The sequence below is a fragment of the Heterocephalus glaber genome, unplaced genomic scaffold (assembly GCF_053883595.1).
Source record: "Heterocephalus glaber isolate CG9 unplaced genomic scaffold, H.glaber_assembly_v1.0 deba00001687, whole genome shotgun sequence".
Classification (NCBI taxonomy): Eukaryota; Metazoa; Chordata; class Mammalia; order Rodentia; family Bathyergidae; genus Heterocephalus; species Heterocephalus glaber.
Window position 1 is genome coordinate 19952357 of NW_028258412.1, and position 25363 is coordinate 19977719.

The 25363-nt window shown below is 38.1% G+C and overlaps 1 protein-coding gene across 2 annotated transcripts in view; it reads left to right on the forward strand.

Moving 5' to 3' along the window:
- Naa25 (N-alpha-acetyltransferase 25, NatB auxiliary subunit) overlaps positions 1-25363 on the forward strand; it is an 82622-nt gene that overhangs the window by 39179 nt on the left and 18080 nt on the right. For both annotated transcript variants that reach the window (XM_087198401.1, XM_087198402.1), the window contains 12 exons: positions 1029-1236; positions 2250-2339; positions 5542-5722; positions 6968-7067; positions 11791-11942; positions 12948-13073; positions 15091-15334; positions 15757-15880; positions 16908-16973; positions 19082-19179; positions 20058-20168; positions 25143-25289. In XM_087198401.1, coding sequence (XP_087054527.1) covers positions 1029-1236; positions 2250-2339; positions 5542-5722; positions 6968-7067; positions 11791-11942; positions 12948-13073; positions 15091-15334; positions 15757-15880; positions 16908-16973; positions 19082-19179; positions 20058-20168; positions 25143-25289 — 1647 coding nt within the window. The remainder of the gene's footprint in view (positions 1-1028; positions 1237-2249; positions 2340-5541; positions 5723-6967; positions 7068-11790; positions 11943-12947; positions 13074-15090; positions 15335-15756; positions 15881-16907; positions 16974-19081; positions 19180-20057; positions 20169-25142; positions 25290-25363) is intronic.

Here is a 25363-nt window from a genome sequence, read left to right on the forward strand (position 1 = left end):
CACCCAGCCTCTGTGTTATTTCTTGTAACTGAGTGTGAATCTACAATTATCTCAAAATAAAAGGTTTTTTTTTTGGTACCGGAGATCGAACTCGGGACCTTGCGCTTGCAAGGCAGGTGCCGGAACCACTGAGCTAAATCCCTGGCCCGAAATAAAAGTTTTTAAAAAGGTCACTGACACAATAACCATTCCTTTCAGTGTATAACCTTTAAGAATTTATTTGTAAGTCAGTATAGTTGTAGGTTTAAATTTTTTGGGAGTCTACTTTTTGTATAGTCTTCCTAATTAAAACTTTTCATTGCTACAATCAATATATGTTAATGTTAATTTAAAAGATAATTTTAATAATTTTAAGTCTTTTAGTGCCTGTAGTACACGGTATTGACAAAATACTTTTGGCCATCAGTGAATGTATCAGTTTCATTTGAGTTTCACAAGCATTATATACTGTCACAAATATATATGTATATATTTTTTTGGTACCAGGGATCAAATTTGGGACCTTGCACTTGTGAGGCAGGCAGCAGAACCACTGAGCTAAATCCCCAGCCCGGCACAAATAGCATTTTAAGCTATAGTAGATAGAAAATGATACAGTTAAAGAAAAAAAAGAAAAGGAAATGGTAAAGTAAGGGAACTTTTTTTTTTCTTGATATCCTTTCCAGACCATTTCAATTTCTTTTCTTTTTTTTTTTTTGGTACAGGGATTGAACTCAGGATCTTGGGCTTGTGAAGCAGGCACGGTGCCACTGAGCTAAATCCCTGCCCGCCCCACCTCCTTTTTTTTTTTTTTTTTTTTGAGGTAGGGTCTCACTGTGTAGTTCAGGCTGGCCTCAAACTCCTGGCGATCCTCCTGCCTCAGTCTTCCAAGTGCTGGGATTACAGGCATATGCCACCATGCCCACCTTCAGTTGCTGTTAATCATTTAATTTAGAAGTAGCTGATCCTCTGGTTGATTGGCCTGGAGTTTGCTACTGAAGACTAGTTGAATTTTGAGACATGCGTTTCTTATTTTCCCCACCTTGCAGTTCATTAATCAGTTACTTGGAGTTGTTCCTTTGTCGACACCAACAGAAGATAAGCTGGCACTGCCTGCTGATATCCGAGCTCTGCAGCAACATTTGTGTGTGGTACAGCTGACGAGGTTACTTGGCTTGTACCACATCATGGATAAAGATCAAAAATTGAGTGTTGTCAGAGAATTGATGTTAAGGTACCAGCATGGCCTGGAATTTGGTGAGCAATTTTTCATAATGTTCAGTAGTCTCCTGAGCCACTAAGACTTAGAAGTCAGTTTTTAATGCACCTATAGCACCCTTGTCCCTCCCACCCCCCCATACTGGGGAACAAACTCAGGACCTTGCGCTTGCCAGGTAGACGTGGTGCCACTGAGCTACATCCTGGGCCACCCTTGTTTTAATGAGTTTACCAGTTTGAAACATCATCTAAGTAGTAAGATGCAAAGACTTTCATAAACTTGGAGTTTAAATAATTCTAGTTGTCCAGATTCTCATCTCATGAGCTATTACATTGGGTTATATGAATTGCATAGCTCGTGATAATTGTCACCATCTGCCTATAGGACTTAATATTCTTAATGTATAGAGTATGTAAATGAAGCAAAGGGATATTGTAGATTGTAAGATAAACATTTAATTTAGAAGTAGCTGATCTTTAGGTTGATTGGCCTGGAGTTTGCTAGATCTATGGGATAGAAATATAAATTGACTAGCAGGTGTCAGTATTTCCTGACTATATTCCAAAAAATTAGGTAAATGAGGAATATTTATATATATATATATATATATATATATATATATATATATATATATTGGGTTTTTTTTGGTAATGGGGATCGAACTTGGGTCCTTGCGCTTGCGCAGCAGGCAGCGAAACCACTGAGCTAAATCCTTGGCCCTGTGAGGAATATAATATTAACTTAGTTATACATAGCCCTTGGCTTATCCGCCTATATTCACCTAAAACCTCCTAGATCTTTTCCTTGGGTACTGTCATGGGTCCATTCTGTCTGGAACCCTTCCTTCTGTTCCAGCTGAATGTGAGCTTACTTTCTTTTGATCACTTTGATTTGTGCCTTCTATTTTTGTTCTGGTACTTAACTCAATTCTTCCTTTTTTCTTTTTTCTTTCTCTCTTCTTCCGTCTCTCTTTTCTGCTTTAAAAACCTCCTTTGAGGACAGTAATACCTGAACAAGTGTTGAAAATATGGTATGTTTTTTCCCCCCACAGGGAAATCCTGTTTGAAAACAGAATTGCAGTTTTCTGACTATTATTGTCTCCTTGCTGTCCATGTGCTTATTGATATATGGAGAGAAACAGGTGAGTCGTTATGATTTCAATACAGCTTTACTTTTTGTTTTTAGTAATTATAAGTAGTGCATTCCTTCTTTAGGCTGATTGTATAATCCATGAATTTGACTTATGTACTTAGTTTTTTCTTCCTTATTCTTCTCCAAGGTGCTTCTAGAAGAACCAAGTTTCCAATTTATCCTACCCCTTGTAACCAGGATATTCTTAAATCAGTGGATATCTATTCTATTTCTATTCTATGGTTCTGAATAATGCATAATGACTCTTAAAAACCTGTTATAAAACTATAACAATTAAATTATGATGAAACTGATTCAAAAGTAAATGGATAGACACCTGGACCAGAACAGCCCACTTTTAAAACTTGTGGAAACGCATTTTATTGGAGTAGTTCTTTTAAGAGAAAAATATAAACACACTAAAAGCAGCATTGTGAGTCACTGAAGAAGAGTAGGATGATTCCACAGATGGTATGGGGATCACCCTTTTCTTTTTAAGTCGCACTTCTTGATATTTTCTTTTATTAGCAGTTTTGAGAAAAAATAACTTTTGGTGCTAATCAAATATTCATGAGAATAAAGTACAAGAGTAGACAGTGGTGAGCAAGATGGTGCAGCCTCTGTCTTATAGGACCATTTCGCAGAACACTCAGTCTGCTGTCATCTCCTTTTCTAAAATTCTTAAAAGACACCCTGCATTCCAGAGGATGAAAGTCAGCCCATTGTAGTCTGCCTTCTGCCCACATCTCCAGATTCTTAGGTCCTTACAATGCTGAATTTACTTTTTTTTTTTTTTTTGGCGGTATGGGGGATTGAACTCAGGACCTTGCACTTTCGAGGCAGGCGCAGCGCCACTGAGCTAAATCCCCGGCCCCTGAGTTTACTTTTTAAAAACCGATCTTGTCACTGAACATCGGGTTGAAGTAATTTCCTTACCTTCTTTATCTAACTTATAGTCAAATGATGTCTCTGTCAGAGCCTGTCTTAATTTCACCTATTCCTCCATTGCAGATTTTCTGCCCCTTCTGGAGTTGTGTAAGATGTTGTATGTACCCATAGGGTGCTGCTTGTTATACTGTGCTGTACCAAGGATGAAAGTGAAACCCTTGTCAGGGAAACCCTGTTTATGAGGCTATATAAGTCTATCTTTTTCCCTTTGTGTTTGGGGATATTGAATCCAGGAAAGTCATCTTACTATAAATACCATCCCATTTGGGTATGGTGGCACACTCCTGTGATCCTAGCACTCGGGAGGCTGTGGCAGGGGGATCACCATGAGTTCAAGGCCAGCCTGAACTACATAGTGAGGCCCTGTCTCCCAAGGGGGAAAAACTAATTAATTAATTATTATTATTATTATTATTTTGGTACCAGGGATCGAACTCGGGTCCTTGTGCTTGTGCAGCAGGTGGTGAAACCACTGAGCTAGATCCCCGGTCCCTAATTAATTAATTAATTTATTTATTCTCAGCATTCTTGAGGCAAGAGGACCTCAGGTTTGAGTTTAGCCTAGGCAACTTGGTGATTTAGTGAAGATCTTAGCTTTAAAATTTAAAAAACCGGAGGATGTAGCTCAGTGCACAAGCCCTTGTACAGTAGTGGTGATAGTGTTGGGGATTATCTCATGTTGTTTTTTGGTTTTGTTTTTCCTGATACTAGTTATCCTTAGATAAAACAGGATTTCTTACATTTATACAATAATTGTCCATTTGTCTCTTCTACTCAAAATTTAAGCTTCTTGAGGCCGGGACTTACCTGTGACTCTTACTTCCAGTCCATGTCCAGTGCTGCCCCAGAGTTTAGGTCAGTGAGTGTAGAGTTACATGAAATTGTGATGGGAAAGACAGAGTGGCAACATAGGGAAACACAGTAATAGAATGCAAAATTGGATGTATGCTATGATTACTACTGTGTAAAGGAGTTATAGTACAGAAGAAATACATAAAAATAGTAATGTTGGTTTGAGTAGATTATGGGTAGTTTTCATAGTGTAGAGTAGGGTTATGGGTGGTATTTATCTAAGGTCTCCACTATTTGATTATATTCTGTTTCTTTTGGAAATAAAGTGTATAGAATAACTTTAAAATCTTAATGCATTGGGCCGGGGATTTAGCTCAGTGGTTCTACCGCCTGCCTCGCAAGTGGAAGGAACCGAGTTCGATCCCCGGTACCAAAAAAAAAACAAAAACAAATGTTAATGCATAAGTCTTTTTATGTTAGATCTTATGTGATAATAAAAATAGCTTGTAAAATTTTGGAGAATAGTTTAAAGTCTCACCTCTCCACACCTTGTTTTGCATGTTTTCTTCTGTTTTTTGTATTTTATAGACTTGAGATCAGTTCTTGATATTTTGAGTTTTCCATGTGTTGATTGAACATTGTTGCACAAGCATTTTCCTTGGTAATTAAAAATTTCATTAATGTCAAATAGCTATATGATGTTTCTTTGTGTGGATGTTACTGTCATTTTCTTAATCTTCCTCCCCTCATTGGACGGTACAATCAGTATTTTTATATATGAAGCTTTGTCTGTGTTTTTTATTTTCTTTAGCTAGATCTTATAGGACAAGTTGATCTTTAGGACTATTAATACATGTTATAATTTGGTAGTTTATCAAAAGAAGTGTGACATTTTTGTCTGATATTAATAAGCAGTATTTTATATGACATCTTGTTAGTAGAGTTACATATTGGGACTGGGGATTTAGCTCACTGGTTCTGGTGCCTGCCTCGCAAGTGCAAGGTCCTGAATTCAATCCCTGGTACCAAAAAAAAAAAAAAAAAAAAAAATCATATAAAAGTAGAGTTACATATGGGAGAAAAATGGTGTCTGGAGAATCTCTGGAGTCTTGTGAAGAAAATTCTATAGTATGAAGCTTGGTGGATTCCAGTTTTCTTTCAAAGTCTATCTCTTCCAGGATCTGGGATTCTATGAAATTCTATAATTTTCCACCACAAGATCTGACCACTTAAATCTTGCATCACTTTTACAAAGGGCATGTTTAAGAACTAAACCATGTATCTAAATACATGACTGTGTATTCAGATAATTCTCTATTCTGGTAACAAGTGTTTATCTAAAATTTGTTTTCTGCCATCTAAATTCATTCATAGAATAAGGGAGGTGATGATTGCAATAAGTTTTGTTTTTTGAGAACTCTCCATTTGCTGTCAAGTTGGGTAGATAATAATGTGCTATATTTTGATTTTAGGTGATGAGACTGCTGTGTGGCAGACCCTGACCCTGCTGGAAGAAGGATTAACCCATAGCCCTTCCAATGCTCAATTCAAATTGCTGCTTGTTCGAATCTACTGTATGCTGGGTGCATTTGAACCAGTGGTGGATCTCTACTCCAGCCTTGATGCTAAACATATCCAGCATGACACCATTGGGTTGGTAGTATATACTCTGAATAATGATTAGCCAGCTGCCTCAGGGTGGGAGTCATGGGGCTCTCCCACTTTTAGATTTTAGCAGTACAGTTGTTCCTGACATTCAGTCATAAACTATTATTACCCATTGTAAAGAATAGAATTTTAGGAGCCAGGGATTTAGCTTAGTGGCTCCAAACCTGCCTCGCAAGCGCAAGGTCCTGAGTTTGATCCCCGGTACCCAAAAAAAAAGAATTTGATGGCCAAAGAATAGAGTTTATATTTCCTAGCATTTTTGTGGTTAATTTAAACTGCACAATTTCAACATAGTAAGAAAGTTTTCTCCCAGAGACAGCAACCAACCTTTTTTTTTTGTGCTAGGAGTTGAACCCAGATCTCACATACCCTAAGCATACTATGCCCCTGAGCTGCACGCCCAGCCAACCAGCTGTGTGTTTTGAACATTTATTCTTAGTACACACCAAAATCTTACTTTTGCCTCACAGTTGAGGCTGACGTGTGCTTCATTTATTGACCTGACATGTCCTTTTGCATTTGTTTTGGCTATTTTTGTGATTATTTAAGAACATTTTCTTTATCCTCTCTGGTGTTTTAGGAACACAGCATTATGTGCTGTTACAACTTTTGTGTTTCATTAATGGGCAGGTTATAAAGAAACCATGGCATGTAACTTCACATTTCCCACAAAACAGGATGGACCTTGCCATTTTTTTTCTTTTTTAATTTGATTCTCCAAACTAGATTATTTTATTTTTCTTCCTTTTTTTTTTTGGTACTGGGGATTGAACTCAGGACCTTGTGCTTGGGAGGCAGGCAGTGGCACCATGGAGCTAAATCCCCAGCCCCTTTTTCTTTCCGTTTTTTTTGGTACCGGGGATCGAACTCAGGACCTTGCGCTTGCAAGGCAGGTGGTGGCACCACTGAGCTAAATCTCTGGCCCTTTCTTTTTTATCAATGCATGTATGTAGTACATGTTTACATTCCTTGTGGGAAATTGGTACTTGTACATAACACATCTTAATTCTTGTTTTTCATCCCCTTTCTCTTCCTTCCCCTCTCCATCCTTCTCTCTTTTTTCTATCCATCTCTTGATCCCTTCATTTTCTAGATCATTTTAAATGGCAGGATATTTCAATTGTTTTTTATCCTTAGCTATTGCTTTGTCATTTATAGTATTTTGAAGTGTAATGTTTGTACTAAAGGTGGGTAAGTAAACATGTATGTTTTTCTTTCCTTCCAACCCAGTTATCTTTTGACCCGATACGCCGAATCTCTAGGTCAGTATGCTGCTGCATCCCAATCCTGTAACTTCGCACTCAGGTTTTTCCACTCCAACCAGAAAGATGTAAGTGAATAACTATTTTTACTGTTAGTGCCTGCTGACTGCATAGAAAAGAGGGTGTGCACGTGTTGAGAGGCCCTGTACTGTACTAGCAAGTGCTTTTCAGCCATAGTTTACAGTCCAAGGCTGTTAAATAGAGGTAGAGATAACTTGGGTTTGTAGGGATGTGGGTATGTTTAATACATTTGTTGGGAAATTACATTTAAAACTGAATTTTTATTTATTAATTTTTACTTGAGACAGGGTCTTGTTATATAGTTTATGCTGGCCTTAAACTTGCCATGTAGCCCAGGCTGGCCTTGAACTCAACCATCCTCCTGCCTTAGTTTACTAAGTGCTGGAGGTCACAGGCATGTGCCACCATGCTCAACTAAAACTGACTCTTAATAGACTAAGAAGTGTTATGACACATAGATTTATTTTTCAATCTCTAAGACTTTTTTCCAAGGTATAAGAAATAGCCCAAAAAGAAAGAAAAAGAAATAGCCCATAAGAGTTTATAGCCTGGGAGAGGGTGGTGGCACAGGCCTGTAATCTCAGCTACTGGGAGGCTGGGATGAAGCTCAGTGGTAGAACTCACATAATATGTGCAGGGTTCTGGGTTCAAGAATTTGATTTTTTTAATTAAAAAAAAGTTTTTTCCCCGGTACTGGGGATCGAACTCAGGACCTTGTGCTTGTGAGGCAGGCGTGGTGCCAATGAGCTAAATCCCTGGTCCTTGGGTTCAAGAATTTAAAAAGAAAAAAAAGAGAAAAAGAATTATGAAATTGATCAGTTGAGGGACATTTCAAGAGAATTAGGTCAATTGTACCTTTTTAAAAGTAGCAATAAAAGAGAACTGCTCTGTGCCATAATGAAAGGATGGGATTTGCACCATATTTTTCAGTGCAAGCAGACTTGGTCTTTATTTGGTTAAGCAGAGGTTTTGTGAGTCTCTGCCTACTTGGTTCTTGCACATTTCTAAAACTTATTTCCTAGAAATTTGACCATGCCAGGTATCTGGCCATAGCTTTCCATTCTCACGGTTTATTAGCAACTAAGAAACTTGGTAAGAAGTTGTCATCTGGGATGCTTCTTGGCAGTACTCTTGAGGATTTTTTTTTTCAACTTAAAAAACAAAACTACAAGAGTTATGGCTAATTGAGCCTCTGTCTAGTTCAGGTGTATTAAATAGAAGGCAGAGTAAAAAGAGATTCCGAAGACTGGAATATAGGTTTATTGCTCTCAGCTTTGATAGTTATGTTCTGTAAGCTTCAAGGCATGGTCTAAAGGGCTGGAGTAGCACAGGACAACTCTGAGCAATTGGAAGACTGGCTGGCTGGCTCCCTGCTTGGATGGTGATGCCTCTCTGTGTACTATCATTTGGTTTTTAGCTTGCCTCCCAGTGATTGATGTCTTTGTTCAGATCTCTTTTTGTGACATAACTTCTAATCAGGGAGAGAGGGAAGTGGGTACTAGCATCTGAGCACATTGCTTAGATGATGCTGGCCTGGCTTTAGAGGCCAGAAGGCATCTCTAGGACATTAGGTATTGAAACTCCAAGTGTGAGTGGGCAGTTGAGGTATAAATCTGTAAGTTATCACTGTGTGTTCAAGTTACCTGTGCTGGCCTCTGTTTTCAAGGAGTTCCACTAATTCAGAGTCAAAAGAATTGAATTCTTCAAATTTCATAATTTTGACTATCATTTTTTTTTTTTTGACTATCATTTCTGTATTTAGAAGAAAGAGATTAAAGGCACATTACACTTACTGATGAATCCTTTATAAAATTTTGTTTCTCAAATAGTTGTGAGGTGGGAATAATAATAATCATCATCTGATGGCTAGTTTTCATTCAGCCTTCAGTTATCCAGCATTTTTAAGAACCGTATCAGTCATCATGATTTGGTCAATAAAGGCACATTATTTTATACTAGTAAAAAAGAAAAAGAGGAATTTGAGGTTTGTTATTCTCAGTGGGTTTTTTGTGTGTCTTTGATGTTTTGCTGTTGATTGTGTGTAGTAGCAGGGTTGCCTTATTTTGTTGAATGTATGTGATGTTGAGCCTGATAAAATTATAGCATTTTATTGATTTGAGACTAGGACTTCTCTAGCAATTTAGGATGGGATAGCCTATGTCATAAGAATGGCTTTTGTTCATCTTGTTAGGTACATGTACCAACTCCTCATGATGAATGTAATCATGTATTGCAAACATGTACCAATAAAAATAAAAATTAGAAAAAAAAATTTAGGATGGGACTAATTTAATGACACAGAAGTAGATAATCTTAAGGGGTCTGGAGGTAAAAGAAAGACACAGTACAGCAAGAAAAATGCATCTAGACCTTGATGCCTGCATTCTTAAATAAGGAAACAGATGGTGATGTGGACTGACTCCTGAAGGACTTTGAGGCTGGTCATGCTTGTACTGTCATTCTGTGTGTATCAGACCTTTCCCTCATAGTATTAGAAATGTGTCTACAAAGCCAGATCTCTGTTCTGTGTCTTTTATTATTGGTCGTTTTAGGGATCCCCACATGCTTTTCCCTTGGGCAGCTGATGTATTTCGCTTTCCAACTAACTTTTTGAAAGAACATTTAGTCACTAGATAGAAAATCCAGTGTGGTTAATACAGAGGCTTTTAAATTATCTTTGGAAAGTCTGCATAGGGATTTTCTTATAGGTCATTGCCTGCTGTCATCTTACTTTGGAATAGATTTTTTACAATATGATAATCAGTGCTAGAGTTTCATATTAAAATTTGTAGTTACTTAAGTATTTGTGGTTAAAAGCCTTTTAAAATCTATTTTTTAAGTATTTGTGAAGATCATTATTTAAGGGTCTGATGTATTTTGCTAATTTTACAGTTATCAGGGTTCATTTCAGGAATCCATATGGGATCTAAATAATCTCATTGATGCATAATTGAGTAGAAATAGGTATGGACAACAGATTCCATTCAGAAGTCTATAATATGCCTGGGTTCCAGTTTTGCCTGCAGTTCCATTAGGGGGCTGTTCTCTCATGTAGTAATACTTGCCCAGCCTTTGTGCTATTGCTCACTTCCTGGCCCTTGTCCAGTTCTGCAGGGGTACATTACTACAGTGTTTAAGGAGGACTATCTAAACAAGACAAACAGAGAACTATAGCTACTTTCTTAGTTTGTTAAAGTCTATACTACCTCCTGTTGCCCCCTATTTTTCTTTTTTAAAAGCTACTGTGCTTTTTTCAAAGTGGTATTCCATAGACCACTCATTTAAAACTGTCCCTACACTTGGTAAGGCTGGGTTCTTTTCTTTAATCACAGCGTGTTTTGGAACTGTAATTTATAAATTTGGAATTACCAGAGTCATATTTTTGTCCTGATTATTGGATGAATCAAGTGTTCTCAGCTTTTTCAAGCTGTAAGTTCCTATTGCAAGGGCTGATAGTAAGTAAACCTTGCTATGTTTTCTAAGCCTAGGGGCCCTGGATAGGCATATGTGATTAGTGTTCTGGCCTCTTCTTGATGGGCCATATCACTATCCTTAATCAAGCTAACAAGTACATTCGAGCTTTTTCAGATAGTCCCTCTTTACACCTGCAGGATCACAAGTAATCTTTTTAATTTTCTTGTGTCCGTCCGTCTTTAATTTCTCCAGATACTGCAGGCAAACAGCTCGCCGAGGTGTCCCATGGGGGTTTAAAAGCTGCATCGAAAGCAGTTGAATTAGCGCCCGTGGCGCAATCCCGCGGCCTGAAATGAACCCTGCGAGGCTGTGTATCAGAGGGTATGTTGTTGACTATTGGCCTATTTTCCTACTGGGCAGATCACTCAGAAATAATGGAGATGGGAATAGAGCTAATTGAGGCTGTGCAAAAAGACTGGCTTTTCTAGAAAAGATCTTTTGGGGCAAACATCAGCTTTGAGCTAACACTTTCTTGGCCCAAAGGGGTGATCTCCTTTCTTCTGATCCTGATGGCATAGGCCCCCTACCTGTGAAATGCTCTTCCCCAAGATTTTCTTCTATTGTGCCAAGATTTCTGGTTAGAATTCTTTATCTTGCCTCTGTTCTGTAATGTTTCATGTGTATATGTGTATTAATCTATAATTAAAACACATATGATAAGTTTTTTTCACTTGTCTGTGGACAAGAAACCTGGTCTTGAAGTCTTTCTGTCCTCAGAATGGATTACTATATGATTTTTTTTATAGGTCTTTAGTTTGGTGTCTTCTATCCTGATGTAATGCACATATATATATATGTGATAATAGTATTTAGAAAGAAAACCAAGGAGCAGTCTGTTTTTTCTGAAGGAGAGTGATTGTTATTTTAGGTGTGTGGGGTGGTTACATTATTCATCTTTGGAACCTTTGTATAAAATACAGTTTATCCTGGATGCAGAAAAACATGGAGTAATATCCCTTCCAGAATGGCACTAACCAAATTTTTCTCTAATGTGGCATAACAAAATCTCCAGTCCTGTTGCATTGAAAAATTGGCTGCCTAGAGAAGGTTCATGAGATGGTAGCAGGAGCTGGATTTTGTAATTAGTAGTACTAATAAAGAAGACATGTGACTCATGTGCAGGAAGGCAGAAAAGTAACATTTTTAAAAGCTGATACTGTATTTGACCAAAACCTTTGAAGATTGAATTAAAAATGTTACTTGATTTTAGCCCAAGTATTTTGTTTTGGCTGGCAAAGCTTGCTTACATTGCCTAAAATGTAATATTTATACCAAGGTGATATCTTTCCTTCCCAGACCTCAGAATATATTATTCAAGCTTACAAATATGGTGCGTTTGAGAAGATCCCAGAGTTTATCGCTTTTAGGAACAGGCTGAATAATTCTCTTCATTTTGCACAAGTTCGTACTGAACGGATGCTGTTAGATCTTCTACTTGAAGCAAATATGTAAGTATTACATGAGAGGTAAAAAGATCTATAGGATTATCTTAGATGCTGTAGAACTCTTAATGGGCTCGTGGGTGTCATTAGCAGGCTTACGTTAAGGGAAAAATGATGGTGAAAGGGAGAGCAGAGGAGCGAACAGAGGGAAATAGCCTCTAGCCTTTCAAAGAGAATGATAGAGGGCCAGGGATTTAGTTCAGTGGTTCCGCCACCTGTCTTGCAACCGCAAGGTCCCGAGTTTGATCCCCTGTACAAAAAAACAAAACAAAACAGAGAATGATAGAGTACTGTCAGCAACATCTTGAGATCCAATTCAGAAGCCGTCTTGGGCAGGATCCTCACTCCCTGGCTGAGGCTGGCCTCAAACTCACAGTGATACTCCTGCCTCAGCCTCCTGAGTGTTGGGATTATAGGGATGGGCCCCTACACCTGGCAACCCTGGTCCATATTGTGCTTAAAAGTTTTCCTTCCCCTACAAACAAAGGTTTTCAGGAATTAGTTCTGATCTACTTTGTTTTGATTAGGCGTACAGAAAACTTTCTCTTGCTATTATTTATTTTTTTTTTGGTACTGGGATTGAACTCAGGACCTTTGTGCTTGCAAGGCAGGCGCAGTGCCACTGAGCTAAATCCATGGCTCATCTGGTTCTATTTCATCTTATATTAGCTCTTATTTTATGTATATATGCATGTATGTGGTATTAGGTGAACCCAGGACCTTTGCACTGAGCTACATCCCTGGCCATTTAATTTTTTACTCTGAGACAAGGTCTCACTAAATTGTTAAGTTGCCTAGGTCAGACTCAAACTCATGATCCTCTTGCCTGGGCCAGAGTGCTGGGATTACAGGTGTACACCACCTGTATATGCCTGGTTTAGTTCTTATTTCTTAATAGTAAATCCTTCCTTCCTCTTTTCCTTCCTATCTTTCTAGTAAAACACAGTCCTGGCTAATATATTTTTATGTCTGTTTTGCTTTGAAATAAAACATAATTACTCTATATTACAGATCAACCAGTTTAGCAGAAAGTATAAAGTCAATGAATCTTAGGCCAGAAGAGGATGACATTCCATGGGAAGATTTGAGAGATAACAGAGATTTAAATGTTTTCTTCAGCTGGGATCCACAAGACCGGTAAGAGATTTAATCTCAAGCAATTTATTTCTAAAAAATTAGGGTGAATCTAAGACATTAAAAAAATCTTTTTGTGCACATATAGAATTGCACGTTTGTTGTTGAGATCAGAAAATATAGATAAGCCAAAGAAAGATGATATATCTCACTCCTCTGTCGGGACTACTAACTCTGTCTGGCTCTATCTAAAGTTTAGATCTACTTTACAGTATATATGGAAAGGAATTCCAGATAGATTGAAGATTATCTGTTAAAATTCCTTAGAAATTATAAGGAAAAAATCCCCACTTTTTTTAAGTAAGTGGAGAAAGCTTAGAAGTATATCACATCTGGAAGTTAGACTCATTAAGTCCTAAAGATTTATGGTAAATTGGTAAATTTCTTCATGGTGTGTATCGTTTTAGTGATACAGAGATTGAACCCAGGGCTTTGCATATGCTAGGTAAGCACTTTTCATCCTCGGTCTCTAATTTGTTCATGTACATCAGTATCCTTCATCTGTATAGAGAACACTTAATAAACCGACAAAGAAGATAAGAAACACTGTACAAAGGGATTAATAAGAACTTCAAAGAAATGCACCTTACAGCGATAGAAATTTTATTTCTAACAAAAAGATTAAAACTTGTGATCAGCAAGGTTGTATGAAAAAAATGGTTATTGTCACGTGTTTACATAGTGATAAAATTTTATGTAACCTTCCTATAGGGATTTTAGCGATATGTATCAAAATTTTAAATGCTACCACATACTATTTACTTCAGCATATCTGCTTCTAAGAATGTGGAGCCTAAGGAAATAAATGCAAAAGAATGCAAAGATAGATATATGAGGTGGTTCTGAAAATATAACCTGTAGTTTGACAAGATCACAGTCTGATTTGCTAGAATGATTCAGGAGATTCAGCATATAGTTGCACTCACAACTAAGGTTTGTTATAGCAAAAGGATACAGGTCAGGATAGCAAAGGAAAAGGCACAGGCAGAGCCTGGAGATTTCCACTGCTCTGTCCCTCCTGTGAGGAGACACACCAAATGTGTTCCTCTCTAGCAGGGAATAATGCTGTAACACATGTGCAGTGTTTCTGCCCAGGGAAACTGAATAGAGACTCCATGCCCAAGGTTTTTAGTGGCTATATCCAGCATGTACCAAAATCCCAGACTTCTAGAAGGAAAGATGTTCACCATAAACCATGTGGTTTGAACAATGTGGGCACAATAAGCCATTCTTGACATTTAAGGAATGGATAGAGTACAAGCTTTCAGACAACAGCCAGGGGCTTACCTTGCAAGTAGACTAGACCCTTCTAAAGGTGATGTCTGCAGGCCTACGATTTTATCTCTCCCCCTCCCCCTCTCTTTCCTCCTCCCTCCCCTCTTTCCCTGTCCTCCTTTTTCCTCCCCTCCCTCTCTCTAAACTACCACTGAGCTACACCTCTAGCTACTTTTATACATCTCTATTACAAAAGTCTATGTATACCAAAAGTCTTATACCAGGCTTGTTACTGATTCATTATCAGGATACTTTTTCTTTTCAGTCATTTGAATTTTTTAAAAATTAATTTTATTGGTACATTTAAGGTATACAATATAATGGCATTCATCATCAATTTGTACCTTTACATAATCCATCTTGGTTCTTATTTTTTAAGTAAGTGGTTTTTTTTTTCTGTTTTTTTGGTACTGGGGATTGAACTCAGGATCTTGTGCTTGCAAGGCAGGCAGCGGAACCACTGATCTAAATCCCCAGCCCTGTCATTTGAATATTTTGTGCAGTGAGGTACTTTAATTATCAGTGAAAGTCAAAGGAAAAGTGATCTGTAGGTAGGTTACCATACCCATTTTACTTATAGTGAGATGAAGTTTCAGACAATTTTTGGCTTGTCCAAGATCATTCAGATAGAAAATGAATGGTCATAGGGTCATTCAAAGGTATCTTGACTGTTGACAGCAAATGTTGAAAAATTTGAATAAAAAAGTTGAATAAAATGGATGGTCTGGTGCTGTTTTTGTTGAAGGGATGTTTCTGAAGAGCATAAGAAACTTTCCTTGGAGGAGGAGACCATGTGGTTAAGAATACGTTCCTTAACATTGAGGCTGATCAGTGGACTTCCAAGTCTTAACCACCCTGTGGAGCCAAAGAACTCAGAGAAGACTGCTGAGAATGGTGTCTCCTCCCGGATTGATACTCTGCGTTTGCTCCTTCAACAGCTAGAGGTGGCTGTGGAAACAGGAAAGCGATTTATTGAGAAAAAAATTCAGGTATCATTCATTAAAAGTATTTGTTGTTAGAGCTGCAATCATTTTATTAATGATGTAGTTTTTTTTTTTAAATAGGAGTTTAGGATTGGCTGAGCAGTAAAGAACCAGTTTTAACATTTGGTCCCAGTTTATGGCATCTGTAGGAAAAAGGAATTTTATAGATTCAGAATTGCATAGGCTTTCTTTATATGTGGAATAGATAGTGAAGAAAAGCAAAAGGTTTTTTATGTAATAAGTAAATTTAAAATAACCATCAACAAATTAATATGGCATTCTGTTTACACCATAATGATTTAGTTATTAGTTTGCTGGTTAATGGGTTTTCATTGGATCAGTGAAACAGGTTTTATCCAGTTGTTACAATCCCTTGTAGTCTTATTTTGCATGAATTAAAAGATATCATTTTTCCTCTTTATTTCCAGTATCCTTTCCTTGGTCCTGTACCTACCAGAATGGGTGGATTCATTAATTCTGGCTGTTCTCGATGCCAGATAAGTTCCTTTTATCTTGTTAATGATATTTATGAGCTGGATACCAATGGTTTAGGTAAGTATATATACTGGCATGTATGTTCACTGGGTCTTTATCATTGAAAGTTTAGCAAATGAAATAAAATGTTTATACCTTCACATTTAAAAATAATGTAGAATTAAGGAAAGCTGGAAGCTGTTTGGGAAATGTCTGGTTTAGTCTATGAGTGGGTACATTCACAGATTTCAAAGAAATGTTTCAGAAGCATAATTCCTTTCCATATTTTTTTTTGGTACCGGGGATCAAACTCAGGTCCTTGGGCTTGCAAGGCAGGTGTGGTGCCACTGAGCTAAATCCCTGGCTCCTTTCCATATTTAAAGTCAATTATTAGCTGGGCCTGATGGTGCATGCCTGTAATACCAGCACTCAAAGGCTGAAGCAGGAGGATTGCTGTGAGTTCGAGGCCAGCCTGGGCTACATAGTGAATTCAAGTCAGCCTGAACTACACAGTGATACCCTGTCTCAAAAATAAATAAATAAAAATAAAATAACAGTTAAAAAAAATAGTCAATCATTAAATCTAAAAGCTGATGAAATCCTTGATTTGTTGAAATATTACTGGATTTTATATTGAATTGGATTTTAAAATTTTAGCCCTATGTTTTTTTCTGAGTTCTCAACCCAGTGAGATCAGTTATTCCATTGACCATATTTTTTGTTTCCTTTAAAATTAGAAGGTTTGTAGGTCCTGTCAGAGTTTTTTTTTTTTTTGGTACCGGGAATTGAACTTGGGACCTTGTGCTTGCAAGGCAGGCGCTGGAACCACTGAGCTAAATCCCCAGCTTCCTATCAGAGTATTTGAAATGCATAAACTTCAAATTCTCCTAAAACATTTTAGGTAGTAGATAATTAATGACTTTTTCTCCTTTTTACATTTTTTCCCCTTTTCTTCTATTTTTATCTCAATAATGGAATTTAGATGCCCTAGTATCTTGAAGGGGGAGGGGGGATGACCTTTGCCCGTGAGGAACTTACAAGTATTAATCGTTTCTTTATCTTATTAAAAGAAGATAGCTTTTTATATTTTCCTTTTCAATTTTAGAGGATACAATGGAGATACAGGAGCGAATAGAGAATAGCCTTAAGTCTTTATTAGAACAGTTAAAAGGTAAGTTTTTACTATGGATTCTTGTATTGTAAATGGTTGTCTGGCACTAACTTAATTTTTGTTTTTTAATGGAAACTTGTGGTAGAACTCAAAAATAGTGCATATTTGTAGAATTCTTAAAAACTCACTTTTTACTATTAAAAATTAAGTTTTGATTACAAAAGTAGTAAATACTTACATGGTCTCCCCCATTCCCCAGCCTGGCCTGGAGACTGTTAACCCTTTGGAGTCATTATACCCACCTGCCATCTACACAGTCATAAATGTGTGTGTGGAAATGCGTAGTAGTAATTTTTTTTAACATGAAACAAATGCTTTTCTGATTTTTAAAAAATCTTTGATATCTTTACATGTCAACTTTATATAAATACATATATTTCCCTGTTTATGGGCACTGCTAGGGATTTGAACCTAGGGCCTTAGGCATGCTAGGCAAGTTCTGTACCACTGAGCTACATCCCCAGTCCTATATGCAATTCTTTCCCCCTCCCCCCCTTTGGTTGTGTTTGTGTGTGTGTGTGTGTGTGTGTGTTTTGTTTTTGCTTTTTTTGTTTTGTTTTGTTTTGAGACAGTCTCATTATGTAGTTCAGGCTGGCCTAGAACTCACTTTGTAGTCCAGCTGGCGTCAAACTCATGGCAATCTTCCTGCCTCAGCTTCCTGAGTGATAGGATTACAGGTGTGCGCCATCACACCTGGTTTGTATGTGTGTTTTGAGACATGGTTTCACTCTATAGTCCAGGCTAACTTTGAAATTACTATGTAACTCCTTAAATTTGATCCTTCTGTCTTAGCTTCCTGAGTGCTGGGATTACAGGCATGAACCACCATGCCTGGCTCTATTCCATTCATTTTAAAGCATGTATACAATTCTATGGTATTGTATCAGTGTACCAAATTTAATTATGTACTCCTCTGTTGAGTACATAATGCATCATTTATTTATTTCTTAAAATAATGCAGAAATTCATCATGGGACATAGTGTGTGGATACTTATTTGATTATTTTCTTGGAATTGAATTTCTAGGAATGCAGTTGATTGGTATGTGCATTTTAAATCCATAAGAGCTTTTTTTCAAGGACCTAAATGGTCTTTATTGCCCAAATGAGAAATGCCTGAAAATTAAAAGGTGTGAATAAAATATGGTATCTATTATGAAGATGAATTTCTACAGAATACCTTCTTGGTCTTTATAATGGCACAAGTTCTCCTAAATCATTCACTTAAACTCTTAATTTTATTGTGCTTGTGACCTTTGGAATTTTATTGTGCCTAAAACCTTTGAAATGTTTTAGCTGATATGCCGACCCTACAATGAAAAAACAGTGTGTAAGTGTGTGTGTGCGTGTGTGTGCATGTACGTGCGCGTGATCCCTGGGAATTATGCCCAGGGACTTGCCCATGCTAGCCAAGTGCTCTTATCACTCGGCTACAACCCCAGCCTCTATTTATTTATTTATCTATCTATCTAACTATCTATCTATTTATTTATGGTACCAGAGATCGAACTCGGGTCCTTACGCTTGCGAGGCAGGCGGCAGAACCACTGAGCTAAATCCCCGGCTCTCCCCCCAGCCTCTTTTTAAATTGAGACACAATCTCACTAAATTGGGTAGTCTGGCTTAGAACTTGCAACTCTCCTCCCTCAGCCTCCTGAGTAGCTAAGATTACAGGCATGCACCACCATGTGTGACCAGAATATGTAATTTTTAAAGCCACTTTCTATATTTCAAAGACTACTGAGCAGGCCGGACGTGGTGGCACACACCTGTAATCCCAGCACATGGGAGGCTGAGGCAGGAGGCTTGCTGTGAGTTCAAGGTTAGCTTGGGCTACATGGGAAGTTCAAGGCCAACCTGAACTAGTAGAGACCCTGTCTCAAAATACAAACAAACAAACAAAAGACTATTGAGCAGTAGTCAACATAGATTTTTAAGGAGCTTAACATAGATACCCTCTGGTATTTGGTTCATTGTGGAAAGTGGAAATGAAAAGCTCTCCAAATTAAGCTTTTATATTTGCTTATTCTCTAGTAGATTAGATACTGTATTCTTAAAAATGATATTGAAAAAAGTGAATAAAAGTGTAAAATATTTTTCTGTCTTCAGATGTCTTCAGTAAATGTACAGGTGACCTCTTAGAAGTAAAAGATGGTAATTTGAAAACACACCCTGTTCTTTTAGAAAATCTAGTCTTCTTTGTTGAGGTATGTTTTTGTTCTCTTCCTGAAAAATGTGATTTTCCTTAATGGTATGCAGTATTCAATTTCCAACTATGAATAGGCAATAGGCATGTTATACCTGCAATTTAACCTTTGTAACACTACTTTATTCATAATCCATCATCTTTCCTTGTATTTCTGTCATGTATCTGTTTACTTTTCTCTCCTTGCTTCAGTAATTTCCTGAAGGTAGTATACTGTGTTCTGAGAACTAGCATGTTAAAAGTTCCTAAGATATACCTAGTAAGTGAGTAATAATGACACCTGTGTACATGCCCACACAGCAGACTAGGAAAAAAATGGATAAAAAGCTACTTTCATACAGGCAGACTATGTTCTGATGACCTGGGGAGGTCCTTCCACAGGTCTGTAAGTCAGGGTCTCAGCTGGCCAGTGAGGTATGTGGTGCGAGCCAATGGTAAAGAATCTTTGGATTCCATGCCTAGGAACTTTCCTAGGAGTTTTCACTAAATGAAAAGAATGGATCCCCACTTTTACAGGGAAGTAAAAGAAAACTGGAGTGATGTGGAAAATGGATTTAGCTGGAAGAGCCATATCAAGGATAAAGGGTTAGGCTATTTCAGTAGTCTAAGCAGATGGTGAAGGCCTGGGTCAGTGTGTGATTGTAGAAACCAGAGAGTAAAAATTCAGGAAAGAAATTGAAGGAATTTGTATAGAAACTGCCAGTTAGAATTTTTTGTTTAATCCATTGCCTTTAATTTTCTGATAGTTTTTTGGCGGGGGAGTACTGGGGATCGAACTCAGGACCTTGTGCTTGTGAGGCAGGCATGGTGCCACTGAGCTAAATTGCAGCCCTCTGATAGAAATCTTTATTGATGGCTTGGCTATTTTTTCTCTTTTAGACCATTTCCATTATCCTTTGGGTATCTAGTTACTGTGAGAGCATCCTGCGACCGTACAAATTAAATTTACAGAAAAAGAAAAAGAAGAAAAAAGAAACCAGCATCATCACGGTAATAACAACAACAACAACAACAAAAACAAGTAACAATCTGAGTGCAAAGCTGCTGCTCTTTTGTTTTCCTCTCCCCCTCTCCCCCTCTCCCTCTCTCCCTCTCTCCCCCCTCCCCCTCTCCCCCTCTCCCCCTCTCCCCCTCTCCCCCTCTCCCCCTCTCCCCCTCTCCCCCTCTCCCCCTCCCCCCCATCTCCCTGTTCCTCTCCCTCTCTCTGTTGAACCTAGGGTCTCTGCTGAGCTGCCGCCCCAGGTCTATTAATTTATTTATGTATTTATTTATTTAGAGACAGGATCTTGCTAAAATTGCCTAGGCTGGACGAAAACTTGAAATCCTTCTGCTTCAGCCTCCCACAGTTCTGGGATTATCTGTATACAACAGCACATCTGGTTGTGGGCTGCTTTTTCTTTTCACTTCTTTCTTTCATGTTGTAAGAGTCTTCATGATCCTATATGCATTCTTGTTGGTTTCCAACGTTTTTTTTTTAAACTTGGGTCCTTGTGCTTTCGAAGCGGACAGCGGAACCACTGAGCTAAATCCCTGGCCCTGCTTCCAATGTTTTTAAAAAAGGTTTTATAATATGTTGCCTGGGTTGGTCTCAGACTCTTGGGGTTAAGTGGTCTCCCTGTCTCAGCCTCCCAAATATCTGGGACTATAGGCTCATGCAGCATGTCTTCATTCATTCATTCATTCATTCATTTATGAGCCACAGTCTTGCCATGTAGTCCAGGCTGGCCTTGAACTTACTATGTAGCCCAGATGGCCTCAAATTTGCAGTGATCCTGCCTCAGCCTCCTGCATGCTGGGATTACAGACATGCCACCACGCCTGGCACCATGCATAAATTTTTTAAAAATTACCTATAGAAAAGTTGAAAGATTAATGATACCTACCAAGATTCTTACCTAGATTACCACTTGTTCATACTTTGCCACTTTTGCTGTTTGTCTGACTGTTGAGCCATTTAAAAGAAAAGGACAAAAGGGCCGGGGATTTAGCTCAGTGGTTTCGCCGCCTGCTGTGCAAGTGCAAGGATGCGAGTTGGATCCCCGGTACCAAAAAAAAGATACACTTTTGGGCCGGGGATTTAGCTCAGTGGTTCCGCCGCCTGCCTCACAAGCGGAGGGACCAGAGTTCGATCTTCGGTACTGCCCCCCCAAAAGAAAACAGCAGTCCCTTACAAAACTACAATACTCAAGATCATCACAGTCAAATTGAATATTTACACAATGATACTGTCTAGTAAAGTCTGTATTCACTTTTCTGCTTTTTTTTTTTTTTTTTTTTTTTGGTACCGGGGATTGAACTTGGGTCCTTTGCACTTGCGAGGCAGGCACTGGAACCATTGAGCTAAATCCCTGGTCCTTGTATTCACTTTTCTGCAGTCATCGAATTATGTCCTTTGTTGCCTTTTCCAAAATACTAGAATCTTAATCATAATGTATTTTACCCTCCTTTAATTTAGAACATTTCTTTGTCCCTTTGCTTTATCTTTGTTACTAAGGAGTCTAGTTTTTGGTAGGATGACCCCAGCATCTGCTTTGGCTAATGGTTTCCTAAGATTTAGGTTAAACATAGACAATGTCCTTTTTAGAAAATTAGAAGACACACTAGTGTTGTTTTATCCCATTATTGGTGATTTCACATTATGATATTTGGTTAAGGAAGTGTCTACTGGGTTTCCTCATCATAGACGTGCCTTTTTCTCTCTGTAATTAATAAATAAGCTATGAGGGCCGGGGATTTAGCTCAGTGGTTGCGCTGCCTGCCTCGCAAATGCAAGGACCCAAGTTTGATCCCCAGTACCGCCCCCCCCAAATAAGTAAGCTATGAGACAATGCTTTGAGACTGAATATCCTGTTCCCTCCCTGCCTGCCTGCCTGCCTCCCTCCCCCCTCTCCCCTTTCTTTTCTCTTTTTCTTTCTGTACCAGAGATATGTATGTATATATATATGAATGTGTAAGTAAATATATATATATTGTCACTATATTTTTTTAAAAATTTACTTTATTATAATCTGTTACTATGATCTTGTTTTGGATGCTCAAATTGTCTTAAATTTGGCTAGTCCCTTCAAGCTTGTTTTTGTCTTTTAACATGTCCTGGTTGGTTTGAGCCTTTTTTTTTTTTCTTCAAGTTTATTGGTACATTTTAGGTATACAATAATACGATGACGTTCATCATTGGAAATTTGTACCTTTACATGATGTATCTTGGTTCTTATTTTTTCCCCATTCTTTTGCCCTCCCTTCAACCCCTCCACCCCTCCCTATTTACAAAGACTTTGTTCCCATTTTTCCCTTTTCTCATATTTTTTCCTTTCCCCTACCCCTGCCAGTTTTCCTTCCCCTTCAGACCTTTTCTTCCTATTTCACATTATCTATTACACATTTTAACCCTTATTTATACTTTCAGTTTCTCACACCAGAAAATCTATTTGGTATTTGTACATGTGTGTCTTATTTATTTCACTTAAGATTATGGCCTCAATGTGCATTCATTTAGCTATAAATGTCTCTAGTTTTTCACTCTTCACGGCTGAGTAGTACTCCATTTTATAAAAAAACCACATCTTCTTTACCCAGTCTCCAGTTGATGGGCAGTTGGGCTGTTTCCAAGTTTTAGCTATTATAAACATGGATGTGCATATATTGCTGTGGTATGATTCTTTTAATTCTTTTGGAAAGATTCCCAAAGGAATAGCTGGGTCAAATGGGACTTCCAATCCTAGTTGTTTGATGTGTCTCCATACTGATTTCCACAGTAGTTGCACCAGTCTGCACTCCCATCAACAATGGAGAAGGGTTCCTTTCTCCCCACAACCCTACCTGTATTTATTTTTGGTTGATTTCTTGATAGCAGCCATTTTTTTTGGAATGAGGTGGAATCACAGTGTTTTTTTCATCTGCATCTCTCAAATGACCAGTGATGTTGAATATTTTTTCATATGCTTATTTGCTGCTTTTACTTCTTTGTCTGAGAAATGTTTGTTCATTTCAGATGCCCATTTTTGAATTGGGTCTTTAAATTTTGGGGGGTCTGATTTTTTTAAGTTCTTTATATATTCTAGACAGTAGTCCTTTGTCTGATTGAGCCTTACTTTCTAGAACAGCAGATATGCTTCATGTGCTTTGTATTTTCTCATTGAACTGAAATTAGACCATTCAAGAGTCTGATTTCCTTTTTTTTTTTTTTCTTAGTACCGGGGATTGAACTCAGGACCTTGCGCTTTTGAGCCAGGTGGCAGAACCACTGAGCTAAATCCCCAGCCCAAGAGCCTGATTTCCTTATGGGGAATTCTGTTTCAAAATCAAAGTCTTAGCCAGGCATGGTGGCACCTACCTGTAATCCCAGCACTTGGGAGACTGAGGCAGGAGGCTTATGAGTTTGAGGTCATCCTGGGCTACATAGTGAGTTCGAGGAGCCTGAACTACACATAGTGAGACCCAATCTCAAAAGAAAAAAAAAAATACAAAAAAACGGGCCAGGGATGTCGCTCAGTTGTGCTTGTCTATCTGGCAAGCGCAAGGTCCTGAATTTGATCCCCAGGACCGAAAAAACAAAACAAAAGCAAAAAACCAAGGTCTTGTGTGAACATTGCTTTTGAGATTTCATTGCTTCTAGTTTACTTCAGTGAGGAGTCCTGGGAAATATATTATACATGTACATGCACATAGTTTTAAATAATGAATTTTTACTGATAATTTCCAGTTTCAATTCATCATCAGTGTTCTTCTTTCCACTCTTCTTTCCTTATTTCCTGCATGTAGCTTCCTTTTCCCAGAGTGTGAGAACCCGGTTCCCGAAAGTGTCAGTATATTTATTCATTTGCTGTTTCACAGTGAACACTGTGTAGTTTTGGGAATTAGTGCATCACTTCCATTACTGGTTCCATTTGCCTAGCCACAATGTTCCAGTGAATATAGGCAATTGAAGTACTTTACAAAAACACTGAGATAACAAAGATTGTATAAATAACATGATTGATTTATTTCTGCCATATCTGATTTTAGGGTTCCTCTCCTATCTATCTATCTGTTACTTTTGTGGCACGGGGGATGAATCCCGGGTCTTTCCACTGAGCTACAGTTCCAGTCCTTTTATTTCAAGATAGGACACCCCCCACCACCACCACCCCGCATAGGGAATTAAACTCAGGACCTTGTGTTTGCCAGCCAGTCATGGTGCCACTGAGCTCAATCCCCGGCCGGAGACAGGATTTTCTCAATTCACTGAGGTGTCCAGACTGGCTTGAATTTGCTATCCTCCTGTTTTAGCCTCCCACCATGCTGGGATTACAGGTGTGCCATTATGCCAGGCTTTTTTTTTTTTTAATAGCCCAGGAAGACACAGGGCTTTATGCATCCTAATCATGCAACTCCACCAATGAGCCACCCTCCAAGCACTCTGTCAATATATGTATGAACCAGTTACTTATACATACAGTTTACTTGTAGTTCCACCTGGTTTAATGTAACTTTTAACTTGTCTAATGCCCTAATGTCTGTTAAGGCAAGTTGTCCCTTCACTGTTCTTTCTCTGAATTTTATTGACTGTTGTAACCCATTTTTTAAATTAGAACTTACAATATTCTATTTCTGTTTTCCATTAACATTAAATGAAACCTTGAAGATACAGAGAAGAAAATAAAGTTTTGGCTCCTCTCATCTCCTGTTGTTCTAGGAGATTCCCAGCTCTGAGTTGAGTAATAACCAACTAACTAACATATTTTCTATTAGTTTCTCTTCTTCAGTTCCCCAGAGTGAAATAAAATCTCACTTAAAAAAAAAAAGCCTGTCATCATTGAGTTTGCAGTTGGTAGTTTGAGACTGTCTTAATAGCCAAAACTGTGTCCATCTCTGTTGTTAATAGCTTTAAGTAATGGTGTAGCATGAAATTAGAATAGTTTATGTGACATAAGCACAGGAGATGTGTTTGATAATCTTTCAACTCTTTTTAAATCTAATTTCCAGCCACCTGTCTTCACCAGTTTCCAAGACTATGTGTCTGGACTTCAGACTTTAATTTCCAACGTTGTGGATCATATTAAAGGGCTTGAAACACATCTAATTGCACTTAAGCTTGAAGAACTTATTTTAGAAGACACTTCTTTCTCTCTGGTAAGAGATTATAGGCAGTTCATGTTTTTATAAGCTTGTTTGGTTGCTCTTAAGTGATGAATTAACACATAAAA